Source organism: Paramacrobiotus metropolitanus, unplaced genomic scaffold, assembly GCF_019649055.1.
Source record: "Paramacrobiotus metropolitanus isolate TYO unplaced genomic scaffold, Prichtersi_v1.0 Parri_scaffold0000024, whole genome shotgun sequence".
NCBI lineage: Eukaryota > Metazoa > Tardigrada > Eutardigrada > Parachela > Macrobiotidae > Paramacrobiotus > Paramacrobiotus metropolitanus.
In genome coordinates this window covers 1,047,668-1,059,681 of record NW_026570244.1, presented here as the reverse complement: position 1 = coordinate 1,059,681, position 12,014 = coordinate 1,047,668, and the positions used below count along the sequence as shown (strand labels likewise).

The 12,014-nt window shown below is 45.8% G+C and overlaps 1 protein-coding gene across 9 annotated transcripts; it reads left to right on the top strand.

Annotated features, from left to right (window-relative positions):
• Nucleotides 1-5,045: 5,045 nt before the first annotated feature.
• On the top strand, nucleotides 5,046-11,776 carry LOC129587267 (uncharacterized). Of its 9 annotated transcripts, none has more exons than XM_055480908.1 (10): nucleotides 5,046-5,275; nucleotides 6,321-6,541; nucleotides 6,741-6,910; nucleotides 7,231-7,373; nucleotides 7,516-7,945; nucleotides 8,146-8,622; nucleotides 9,704-9,809; nucleotides 10,001-10,756; nucleotides 10,825-11,088; nucleotides 11,186-11,776. In XM_055480908.1, the coding sequence occupies exons 6-9, from the start codon at nucleotides 8,508-8,510 to the stop codon at nucleotides 10,949-10,951; spliced, it is 1,104 nt and encodes a 367-aa protein (XP_055336883.1). In that variant the 5' UTR covers nucleotides 5,046-5,275; nucleotides 6,321-6,541; nucleotides 6,741-6,910; nucleotides 7,231-7,373; nucleotides 7,516-7,945; nucleotides 8,146-8,507; the 3' UTR covers nucleotides 10,952-11,088; nucleotides 11,186-11,776. The 9 variants fall into 9 exon arrangements, with proteins under 9 accessions (XP_055336883.1, XP_055336892.1, XP_055336891.1 ...); XM_055480917.1 differs by having other exon boundaries at nucleotides 6,321-6,910; nucleotides 7,516-7,656; nucleotides 7,756-7,945; XM_055480916.1 differs by having other exon boundaries at nucleotides 6,321-6,910; nucleotides 7,516-7,678; nucleotides 7,756-7,945.
• Nucleotides 11,777-12,014: the final 238 nt, after the last annotated feature.

Below are 12,014 nucleotides of genomic sequence, written 5' to 3'. Positions count from 1 at the left end.
ATGTTGTGCCGCGTTAAAGACCACCGAAATGGGAAGGAAAAAAAGCCGAGGTACGGGCGACGGAGTATCTGCGCCAGCGGATCAGCGTAGAAAACCAACGCGGGAAATGCGGCCTCTGTCTTGGAAACAGCACCAGCATCGGTTGATTTGAATGAAATGTTCTGTGTGATTAGGCCGCTTATTTCCGTAATCGGCTGATGCTGTGTAATCAGTACAAACATCTTATACTTTTATTTGCACCGAGCCGTCCGAGCGCGAAGCGCGAGGTGCTGCAATAAGTCTTCGTCAAGAGCATAAAATTTGTCTGAACTCTGAAGCCGTAGAGGATCGGTGAAATGGTTACTGGCGAAGGTGCAACTTTGACCGATGAAAAAGAAAAACTTAACTACTTCGCTACGGATCTGCTCAAAGCGTCTCCACTCCCATCGGATATTACAGAAATTACAGAGTCAAACGGTTTTCAATCGCCACCTGACGGCACTGTTCTTATTACAGAAGCTGAACTTATATTTGTACAGTCTATAAGATCGGCTCCATCGCACCGCGCAGCAGGACCAGATGGGATCCAGATGTGCCTTAATTCAGAAGGTGCTACCCATTCTTTTACCGCTACTTTTACGAATATTCAACGCTTCCTTGGTACTTGGTCACTTTCCCAAACCGTGGCGATGCGGTGATGTCTCCGTTATACGTAAGCCTGGACGCCGACGTATTCAAGCACAAAGCATTACAGACCAATCACTCGGCTATCGGTTTTGGGGAAGGAACTGGAAAAGCTCATGATATCGCGGATACAATGTAATGCTTTGACCAATGGCTGGACAAGCGGCAGTTTGGCTTCAGACCGGCCCACGGCACCACGGATGCTTTCTTAAGTGCAGTTGATTTCATTAAGGAAGGATTCAGAAGAAAATAAACAACATCCATGGTCACGCTGGATTTAGTGGGTGCGTACGATAGCGTTTTACATTCTCTGTTGCTGAACCGGTTAAAGGCTTTTGGGTGCCCGTTCTGGATTGTGAAGTGGATGAGAAGTTTTCTGTAACACAGAACTATCAAAGCCGTCAGTCAAAGCGGCCAAGGAGATCAGTTTTATTTACCCCCCGCGGTGTTCCTCAAGGTTCTCCGCTCTCTCCACTGCTGTTTATTATTTTCATTGATGACCTTTTAAAGAAGTTTAGTGAATACACTGGATTTATGGGACAAGCATACGCAGACGATCTAATGGTACTAGTCCGATCACCCTCTATACCGGATAATTGTTCCCGGATTAATGGCCTACTTGTCGAGATTGAAGAATGGTATATTGCAGCCGAAATGCCGTTTGTATTCGACAAAACCGAACTGATGCACTTTACATTCAAAAGAAATGTTCCGACGCAGTCTCCTATATTATTCGGTCAACACACAGTTCATCCCGTGGATAAGCTGAAGTACCTGGGGATAGTGTTCGATCCCAAGCTGACATGGACACATCAGGTTGCTCGTGCAACCCAGAACGCGTATGGCCGGCTCAGTAAACTTCGACCCATTTGCAAGAAATATTGGGGTGTCAACAAAGTACAACGGTTGGCTGCCGTGCTTATTACTGGAGCCCAAAACACATCTCCTGCTGTCGCTTTAGATGTCGAAGCTCAGTTAATTCCAATAAACTTACATCTTCTTGATGTGGCTGCGATGTCCCTCTACCGCCTGCAAACACTGAGAGATATGAACATAGCGCATGCTTTGGTCCAATACCCTGAACAACAACATTCGCACATATCTCCATCGTTGTACATTGTGCAGCGCCTGGATGCGATGGGATTGAAGTTTCCTACCAATGTAGTTTTACGTGTTCAGCAAGTTCTTCCCTACGTCTACGCGTCTTTACGCTCCAGGATCATTATTTCTAAACTGCAGGCATCAGCCGTGAATCACAATATAACTGCCAAGCGCCTCCTTTCTACAGGACATGTGCTAATTTATACCGATGGATCAAAACATGGCGATAATGTTGGAGCTGCAGTTGTTGTTTTTACTGGCCAAGCAGTGTATCGAAAAGAATACCGACCACCGGCTCACGCAACTGTTGCACAAGCGGAATTGTATGCTGTCCATCAAGCTTTGCTGTACATGGGGCAGTCGGAAGTGCGCCGTGCCTTTCTTTATTCTGACTCAAAAGCCGTATTGGATGGCATCAGTACCACTATCTATGGTTCGCCTAACAAAGACATCAAAGAAGTACAAGACTGTCTGCTGTGGTTCCTTTCGCGCGGCGTTGAAGCGACCCTTCTGTGGATCCCAGCTCATATTGGTATTTACGCGAATGAGATGGCTGATTTGGCGGCAAAAAAAGGAGCCCATTTACCGGAAACCGAAGGTTTGCAACTGCCAATGTCGAAAGCCGTTTTTAAACAACTATTAAGCACTATCATTTCTGCCGAATGGCGGAAAAATTGGTCAGCATCTCAAAAAGGGCGAGCTCTGTACAATGTCCAACCGAACGTGTCTTACTCTATACTTCGAAGTATGGAGAATGCCAGTACCAGTCACACGAAAAATTCAGGCACTTCTGACCCAACTGCGCGAATGATCATTCCAGACGTAACGCCTCCCGACGTTCTCAGATCTATGGGAATCCATCTTTGTGCTCTTGTGGTTATGCACCGGAAACAACGTACCACTTTTTCTATCATTGTTCCATTTGTCAGCATCCCTAGTTTTCTGTGTTGCGAAATTTCCTATATTGTCTTCTTGGCCACATGTGAGGAATATCTTCAGTGGCACCATTTATTACTTCTACAAACTTTTTTTCATGAAATTCAGCATACCGTACTCTATCCGTATCTTGTGGTCTTGAACCGTTTTCTTGCAAATGAGCCGATAACACTGTTTTGAACGACGCAGAATTGCAAGAAAAACGGTTCAAGACAAAATTTCATTACTCTGTAGTACGTTATCCTTAGAGACCGGATTTGTCTGTATTCAAGGTGGCCACTTTGAACGACCATCGTTCACTACTATAGGTGCAACAACGATGTAGAACATGGCTTTACGGAACTGGGTTTTCTCAACATAAAGTGGCTGTTGCCGCTGCTTTCTACAGTTTTAGAGTTCTCAAACAGATTTCGGTGATCCAATTATAAGCGACTAGGTTCTATTGTCATATGCTTACTCTGTTACCTTGGCGATTCTAAGCTATATTTGTTGGAGCAATGGTCCTTGAAAGGACTACGATGTATGTTTATGCAACAACAACAACAACAAGTGATATACAGGCCGAGGAAGTGTTAAAGTTGTTATGAGCACGCGTGTAGCGTGTCTGTCGTGTATAGGGGGAAGGTGCCCTACTGCATGCTGAGGAGACACAATGTGCAGCATGCCGGATGCAGCATGCCGGAGGTGCCGCTGTTGCTGGCCAGCTGCCGTCGGCAGCTGCACGCCGCACATCAGCTCCAGCCTCCCGCTGGCCAGGCGGCCCCGCTATTAGTAGCCGACGACGTCGACCGGCTGGGCACAACGTTCTACGTAACGTGTGCGCTGTCCGGCAGGGAGCAGGCAGCGGCCGGATCTAAAAGTGCCATTTCATCTAGCGGCTACACTAACGAACACGGCCCCCACCGTGTGACACTCGCCACTCACCTCCAGGCTGAGCTCCCATGAGGACGAGTATAGTACAGACTATTAATATGTGTAGGCGGACCCGGGAAGGTCAGCCAATGTTCACCGGTCGGGAGTGCGCTGCAGCGTAAGTTGCCGTACACCTGCTGGTCGCCGCCGCCGGCGGCCATGTCCTCCACGAAGCGCAGCTACCAGGCGTACTGCAGCCGGACCTGGACGGTATTGCCGCTGCTGAGATTGCGGTCGAATTTCAGGCGCCGGTATGGCCAACTGGGCATTGGCCGTGGTTGTACGCCCACTTGATAATCCTGGTGCTCCGTATGATTCTATGCTAGATAGCACTGCCAGTTAAAACCAGGGCGACAGCGCGATATGAAAAATTAATTACGACGGTATTGGCACAGTGGTATTGGTATGTATAAACTAGAAAGTACTGTACATTATACAGTATGTATATTTAATATATCGCAATGCGATATATTAAATATACATACTAATATATAGATTTAGATTAGGCAGTCCGCGATTGCAATGATTCGAGAGTCGGCAACAAGCATACTGAACACTGTTGTTGCCACACGCTCACTTGATACGGTTCGGTCCAGTCCGGTATTGCACGATACGATGGGAACTGTAATACGGTACATAGCACCAAATTCGTGTACATGCACGAGAACTTCCGCTGTCGCGCACTCCCTAACACATTTTGCATTGATATTTCAAATTTGTAGCCAAAGGATTTGTATACACAGGCGTCAATCCGTTTGCGCGCGCAACATCCGGTTGGAAAGTTATGGGCGAATCAAAAGTTCTAGAAAGTTAAATGCCTTCAGGTATCTGTATACCAAAAGTCTCATTATGGACCGATCTTTTTCAAATTTTTCACGTAAATGCACATTAGTACAAAGATTTTTTTACACTGAACCAGAGCGGTAGCATTTTTTCTCAATTTCAAAACAAATTAAAAATTTTTGGTTTTTTTATATTACTGCTCAACTGCTCGACGCAGTAATGTTTCTTTTGTGGATGTTAGATTACTTTGTATTCGCTCATCAATAAAATATAACAGAAGTAAAGCAAATGCAGCGACTAAGTATTCGGCTCGTTGGTTCAGGTAGCAGTTCGTTGAAGTACAATAATACAAATCTCCGTCATCCTGTACAGCTAGAAAAACGCTCACTCGTTTGAGAATAACTAGAGTAGCTTAATAATATAGAGTACCACTCGTATGTAAATATAAATAGAATTCGTATACAATAGTAACATTCTTATAATTACTGGCTCACATTTTTGGTGATTCACAAATCTCGGATACCGATGAACAATGAACCATATTATGAGAATTAGTGGCCACTGACTGGCTCAGCACGGGAAGCGCTGCAAGTGCATTAATGCTACTCTAGAGTGTGTTCTTGTATTTGCCCAGTTATGATGTTGCCACTACGTGATTGAACTGCGTGGGTGCTTGAGAATGTTATAATTAAGTGAGTTTCCTTTGACAGTGGAATAATTTTTATATCCCAGCGATTTATACGCGTTAACTTGTGCTCCCTTCAGCCTTCGGGCTACTTGTTAACTTGTATCGCACAGTATTTCTTCACCGTAAAATAATTTTACGGTGAGTTGTTGCAAGTGGTCTCATGTTGGAAAGCTGCTGCCCACAAGTATACAGGTAATACTGTACTCGTATTCAAATTATAATAATCGTTATTAGCATCTATATGATGTGTATGTATACTAGCTATAATTATTATGATTGTACTACATAATTATGTACTAGGTACTGAGGTGTAGTAATCTGCAGCAGATATCCAGTATCTCATTATCCTCGAGTGAGCACTTTAATAATAATATACTTCCCGTACTACGGCGCATACTTAGGAGTACTACCAGGACCCCCTGTATAGAGGGGGTCTTGGTAGTGAGTTGGTCCTACAAATGGAAGCACTCGCTTGTACCAAGAGTCGGAGTGCAGCTGCGGATAAGAACGGAAGATACTTGCTTCAAATTACTAGTGGTAAATACTGAAAAACATGGAATTTTTATATGCATTGTCTTCTAACTTTGTCAGAACGGAAATATTTTGGTTCGAAAAACTAGGCTCATGTGTGCATTATCACACTTGGTCCTTTTGAATACGCATTACTTACCCCTATAAATTAGAATCCTATTCGTATTAGCCATTATGATTAGGTAAAGTTAAAGTATGTCGAACCGCGGACTGGTTGGTAGTGGGGCACCTCGTTTTTTCCAGCCCCCGTCAGTTTTTCCCTGTCAGTCGACACATGTGAGGATGCATCAAGAACCATATATGCAGCACTTGCAAACGAACGCAGCACTGGCGACGGTAATTGGTTCGTAAAATTATAGGGTTTGGTAATGCAGTGACTGGTTGCGGTCGTGGAGTGGCTTAATTCGTTGTTTTCTTGGGGGACAGTGGCATAAGACAAGCCTTGCGGGTTCTCCGTTCCCGGTATATCTCCGGACCGGAAATGAATATCTCTTCTGAATCGTCACTAGTTTTTTACCGCATAAATCCAGAACGGTCTACCGTTTTTAAACTTTCTGAGCACCATGAAAAACGCAGATTTTTTTTAAAGTTGCTCGGAATAAAAACCGGAAGAAAACGGAGTAGGGTCTAGAGAAAAACGAGGTGTCTCAAGTACCCACTACTATCTGCAGCTGTTGTCTGAACCTAATTATTGTCGTGTTATTAGCACTCCAGTGACTCTACCTTTGTGAGTACGCGACTACTTATTCTGCAGTTCCAAGAGCCCAGCATATATCAGGCGAATATTCGCAGCCCGCTTGAGCTGGGCGTAGGAAAAAAGCATGCGGTGAAGGGGTGAGTTGCAGGGATAGTCGAAAAAGGCCAGAAAAGGGGTTGCTGTGCAACACGGCCAGCCATCAGGGGCTGGCAGTCGCCGAGCGCCAGCAGGTAAGTAGTTTAATTCAAATTAATCGATGGATTTCTGCTTGAGCCTTGTAACCCTTGCTCCTCCTGTGGCGAGCAACGGCAGGAAAAAATATACTTAATACTCGGCAAACAGCTTTAATACTGAACCAAAACTGAAACACTATTACTCTGATGGAGCTCATACACATGATCGCTGTATCTATATATATTCCCAAATAAGGGGCGGAAACAGAGATACAACAGAGATACAGGCGGAAACAGAGATACTGGAGCAAACATAGAGGCGTATCATACAAGTGCAAGGGGAGGGACGATTCCCTTCACACCCCCTCTGAATCCCGGAGATTAAGTCTAGCGCCGGACCACTCCCTACGTTGCAACAGTTACGAGGTTACTAATGTTACTGCATATCTATTATTAAAATGTACAGACTACAGATACTGTATACAGCGCACAGAACATACATATCGTGCAACAGATGCACAAAACAATTAAAATTAATACGTACGCATGCATCATAATTATCAATTTTGTAGTTGTACTCGTCCGAGTGGCACTAGGTATCTGCACACACTGTACTCACTCCGCCCATTCTTTTGGAGTGTTGGGCCATGTTTTGTCCTTTGTGTTTTCTCTTCTTTGTTATAATTACTTAACAGAGTTACTATGTTACATTTTTTTGCGAACCGTGCACATTCTACTCTCAGCAGGCGCCATCCGAGGGAAACCGAGAAACGACTGAAAAATGCACCGAGGGGGGAATCGAAACCCCGGCTACGTCCTAAGATCCGCGTAGGCAGTACCACTGCACCAAAGCGCATAGTGTTGACAATCCTTGAAAGACCTTTTCGCTGTACGTGAACGTGAGCCGCTTTTCTCCTTATACTACCACCATAGAAAAGGATAATACTGTGTCTCAAAGAAAGGCACAGTATTATCCTTTTCTATGCTACCACCACAGGAGCTTAATAATCAGAGAAACACATTTCTTACAGCGGTAGCACGACAGGAGTACCTTCGGATATTTGCGAATGCTTGGGCAGTGCCACTGTCCAGTGGCCAGCATGGACGGGACAGGTTTGCCACCCTTTGGACGCGTGCTGCGTGTGGCTGACGGGTTCGGCTACCACAATACGGTAGCTGTACTGAGCCCGGACGGTTCGTGGTGGTTAGGATACATTCAAGATATCGCTGTAGACGGTAGGCACGTCTACGTTGCTTTCGCCTCCCCACAGGCAGCGGCGGGTTGGCTTCCAACTGACGCCGTTTGGATCCTGTCCTTGCTTTCCGACAGCACGTCGCTGATGAATTTCGGAGAAACGGTCCAATGGACGAACATGGAGATGCAGGTGTGGGTGGCGCTGCGCGACCATGTGAACGGACCGTTCCGGTTTCGGCCGGCAATTCTGCTGGATTATCGTCGTAGTATGTACAGTACATGTATGCTTTCTGTATTGTAAGTTTGTATGTACTTGTTCCGTGATACTTATTAAAGGTACTGGTCATGGGCATACATGTATATGCTGGTTTGGTTCGAGAACGGCTAGGGTATTTGTAGAAAACTGTAGGTGTAGAAAACGATAAAATTGTGAAAACTAATTTGTAGAAAACTGCTGATTTTACAGGCTGCGGTTTGTGTTGTATAAGTACGCAGACGGATGGAGTGAGCAGCGCTTCGGTGCAAGTGGTGGACTGCTGTCAGATCGTCGCATAACTGCCGCCGGCTGCATTTCCTGTCCAAGGTCGAAGCAATGCCTTGACGTACACCAAACACGTTATTCCTTTTCCGCATGCAGCGTCCCTTCTCCAAGAGAGAGCAGACATAGCGCGCATTATCACACAGTTCCGCGACGCTTATTACCGGCACTTGAAAGTCTATATAACCGATGTACTAACCGACGGTTGTCGGTTTCACTTGCAAACTGGACCAAACACGTGCACGTTTATCGTCATAAACCTTACCACGGAGGTCGTCACCGAGGCCGAAATGACTGCTTCTTTATACGAGGTCCTGAAGAATCATTTGACGAACCGGATTGGCCTCTCTGTCCAGCACGTATACCAACACGGTATTCGTAATGGACCGTGTGTCAACCGTGCAGGTGGGCAAGCAGTGTTTTAGCTGGCTAAACCAACGATACCATTTACCCTTTCAACTGCTTCTTTTGCGCGTTATTAGTGTAATAATCGAACATTTTTGGCAGTCTTTTATCTAATCAGTTTTTGCAGGTGACAGGTGAGGAGACATACTGTACATACCTTACAATTAAGGGAAACTGTGTCAAACATGCTGCCCGGTACATGGTGTCAAAAATGGTTTACATACACTAAAACTTCCGCTTACACGAACTCCGAATCACTTTGTTGTAGTACTTACTTTATGTCATTCTAAAGCTAAAAGATTGTATTCATTGTACTAAAAGCCGTTTGTGCGTGCAACATCCGGTTGCCGAGATATGGCGAACTAAAATGGGCGAAACGTTTAAATGTATTGCTGTATACCAAAAGTCTGGTTATTGCCCGATCTTCTTGAAACTTTGCTATAAAAAACGCATGGCCAATGGCCATAAAGTCGAAAGTGAACCAGTTGTAGGTTCATAGCACTTCTCCATAATTTTAAAATGGATTTTTTCCAGCAAAGTTTCAAGAAGATCGGGTAATAAACAGACGTTTGGTACACACAATGCATTAAAACTTTTCGCCCATTTTAGTTGGCCACATCTTTGTTGCGTGCGCAACCGGTTTGTGGGACAATGTTTGCAAACCATTTGGCTTTAGAACGGCATAAAGTATTACAAAAAAGTGATTCGGACTGCGCGAAAGCGAACGTTTTAGTTAAAGTATCCCATTTTTGACACTATGTATGTATCGGGCCATTTTCCTTAAGTTGGTTGGTCTTCATTTCGTTTATGCAATCATAATTTAATAGCCGCTTTGTCAGAAGTCACCCAGCGATTACACCGGCGTTTGCGAAGCGGTTATACGAAGAGTAAATCTGGATAAAATTGAACTTAATGCGACACAGTTTCCATCTACATGCTGAATGTGTCAGCAGTTTTTTTTGGTATTCTTTGCAAATTTTACGAAAGTACTCGTTATACAGGCTGAAGTACTGTAATTAAATCATTCCTGTTTCCCAGTATTCGATTAATCACCGCAATATAGTGCGCATTTCCTTTACAGAAAGCGGTGAGATGTGCCCGGACGCTTGTATTTGTCACCTTTCGCATGTGATCTTGTTGGAAATATTTGCAAATTTGGACCTTCAGAATCAGATGCGGACTAAACGGTAACTGTAGCAAAAGCCTGACTATTATGCCATTTTTTATGTTTTATGAAACTTGGCTACACAAGGCAGTCGTTTGAGAATAAGACTGATTTTGTTTCACAATTTTTTCACCTTTACAATGTGATGGTAAAACTGTAAAAATGCATAAAACTGTAGGCCGGCTGATGATCATCAGATGTTTTGCGATACAGGGTGTGCTCGTTGTGGCAGGCGTTGTTAAGCGCTCCCTGGACTAATAACCAGCACATCACCATACGGTACGGGGGTTGTGCCTGCCGACAGGTCTTCAACGATACTTGTTACACCGTGGCTATCCTGTTGAATCGCAGCGTCAACGCGGCCACCAAGAGTCTCGCCCTCACTGGCTGCGGCACCGCTAACCACCTCCACGTTGTAGAACACTGGCTCAGCCTGACCAAGCTGCAACTGCAGTGGGTCGTGCTCAGCGGCGCCCGTTTCGCCTGTTCTGCTCGACCGTACCACGAATGCGCCTGGAGGAAACATTCTGGTTTTAAGCAGGAGCAATGCTGGTTGAAACACGGCATCATGCACCGTCTGCGCCCATTCAAAGGTCACTGTCACACCCTCATCGTGCACAATTGGACGGTAGCCAGACTGTTCTACGATGCGCTCTGGGCCATATTTTATACGTTTGGGGAACACTACAACAGCACGCCGTTTCCGGCATCGGAGCGGCGCCGCATGCTGTCGAACGCCACGGATTTCCCGGACGGCATCTGGCAAGTGGCGCTGCGCCGGGTCGTCCTGCCCTGCGACAGCGCTGACGGCTGGCACGGCCTCATCAGCCGCCTGATGTGCGCGCTGGACGCCGCGTTGCCGCCGGTGGACGACCAGGTGTACGACACCGTAAGCGCTGTCCATGGGCGGTGGCTGCACAGCCTGGCCTATCCCGAGGAATGGCAAACAATTCGCCATCTCTTGTCCGTGTCAGTAGAAATAGGCAGTGCAACGTGTCAGTTGTTAATGCGAATCCTTTCAACTGTCTGCATTACAGATTCAGCGGCTTCCAGGCGGATGGGTCACCGCTGCGCTGGGACGAGACTGATTTGCGCCAGTTGGATGTTCGCCAACTAAGTAGGATGGCTCTGCTAGCCATCAGCCAGGTCTTTGCGGCGCGCTGAATGCCTTCCAGCGACTTTTGCTCCGTGCTGCAGTTTTACTTACGCCCGAGAATTTAGCAGAATTTTGAAAGAAGCAACTTTGTGACGACTGATCTCCTCACGATGCTAACCGAAAAGAAAGGTCACGACCATGTTAGGTACTGGCCGTGCACCACGCGAACTTTGGCCTGTTATTTTCACTAGATACGCTACGAATATCATTACTTTTTATTTAATTTATTTTTTACTATTAAGGTGGACAATTACGGCAGGCTGGATGATCGGGACGGTGCAGCGGACGGGGAAGAGCGGCATGCTGCCGGCCAACTACGTCACGCCCGTCAGTTAACCTAACAGTAAAGGGTCAATGGACGCCGCGGCGGAAGGACTTGGTTTCCCGGCCGCCTCCCTCAGTCTGCTATTCGTGTTTCTTGGATGTTAATTGTGTTTGTACTTAATCTCTCTTCTTCGCCTTCAACTTGACATTGCTCCGGACGCATTTTGTTTCTGCTGCCACTTGTACAGACCTTTACTTGATCGGTTTTTAGCTGTTTTTATCAGTTCGGTTTTAAGGATACATTAGGTTAGGTCTTAGGATGCATGTATTCGCTGTTCTATTCTTCCAGAGTTTTATCCTGGCGAGAGCTGGCTTTTATTAGCTGTACTGTTTTACAGACGGCTTTTTCTGCCTTCTCGATGCCCGTGTATCTGTGGATAGTTACAGCGGGCTGGTTAAACAATCTGTTTTGCTTGTGAATCTGATCCGTGTTTAGATCTCTTCTGCCTAGTGCTGGATTTCTCTTTTATGCCCTTTGCATCATGACACCGGCAGCCACTAATAAAAATTTACGGGATACATGTCCAGCCTTTTCCGCAGCAAAAAGGAAAAAAAAGTAGAAATCAAAGTGTTAAGGAATATGGAAACATATGCATACAGACGGTACAGCAAGTGAAAATGCCACAATTTCCGGTACTCGTAGCAATATTGCCGATGGCTTCTCGGGGCGGATGCACTGTGCACTGTACCGTTCGGCAGTTCGTCCTGCCGGCGGCAGCCACGTTCTGAGGATTTCTGTTTCTATCA

What these genes read in the sequence shown, in the direction of transcription:
- LOC129587267 (XM_055480913.1), top strand. Translation starts at nt 8,508, where the DNA reads ATGACTGCTTCTTTATACGAGGTCCTGAAGAATCATTTGACGAACCGG. An exon ending in ACCGTGTGTCAACCGTGCAG is followed by an intron (nt 8,623 to 9,703) that starts GTGGGCAAGCAG and finishes TTTCCTTTACAG; the next exon opens with AAAGCGGTGAGATGTGCCCG. An exon ending in ATTCGCCATCTCTTGTCCGT is followed by an intron (nt 10,757 to 10,824) that starts GTCAGTAGAAAT and finishes TCTGCATTACAG; the next exon opens with ATTCAGCGGCTTCCAGGCGG.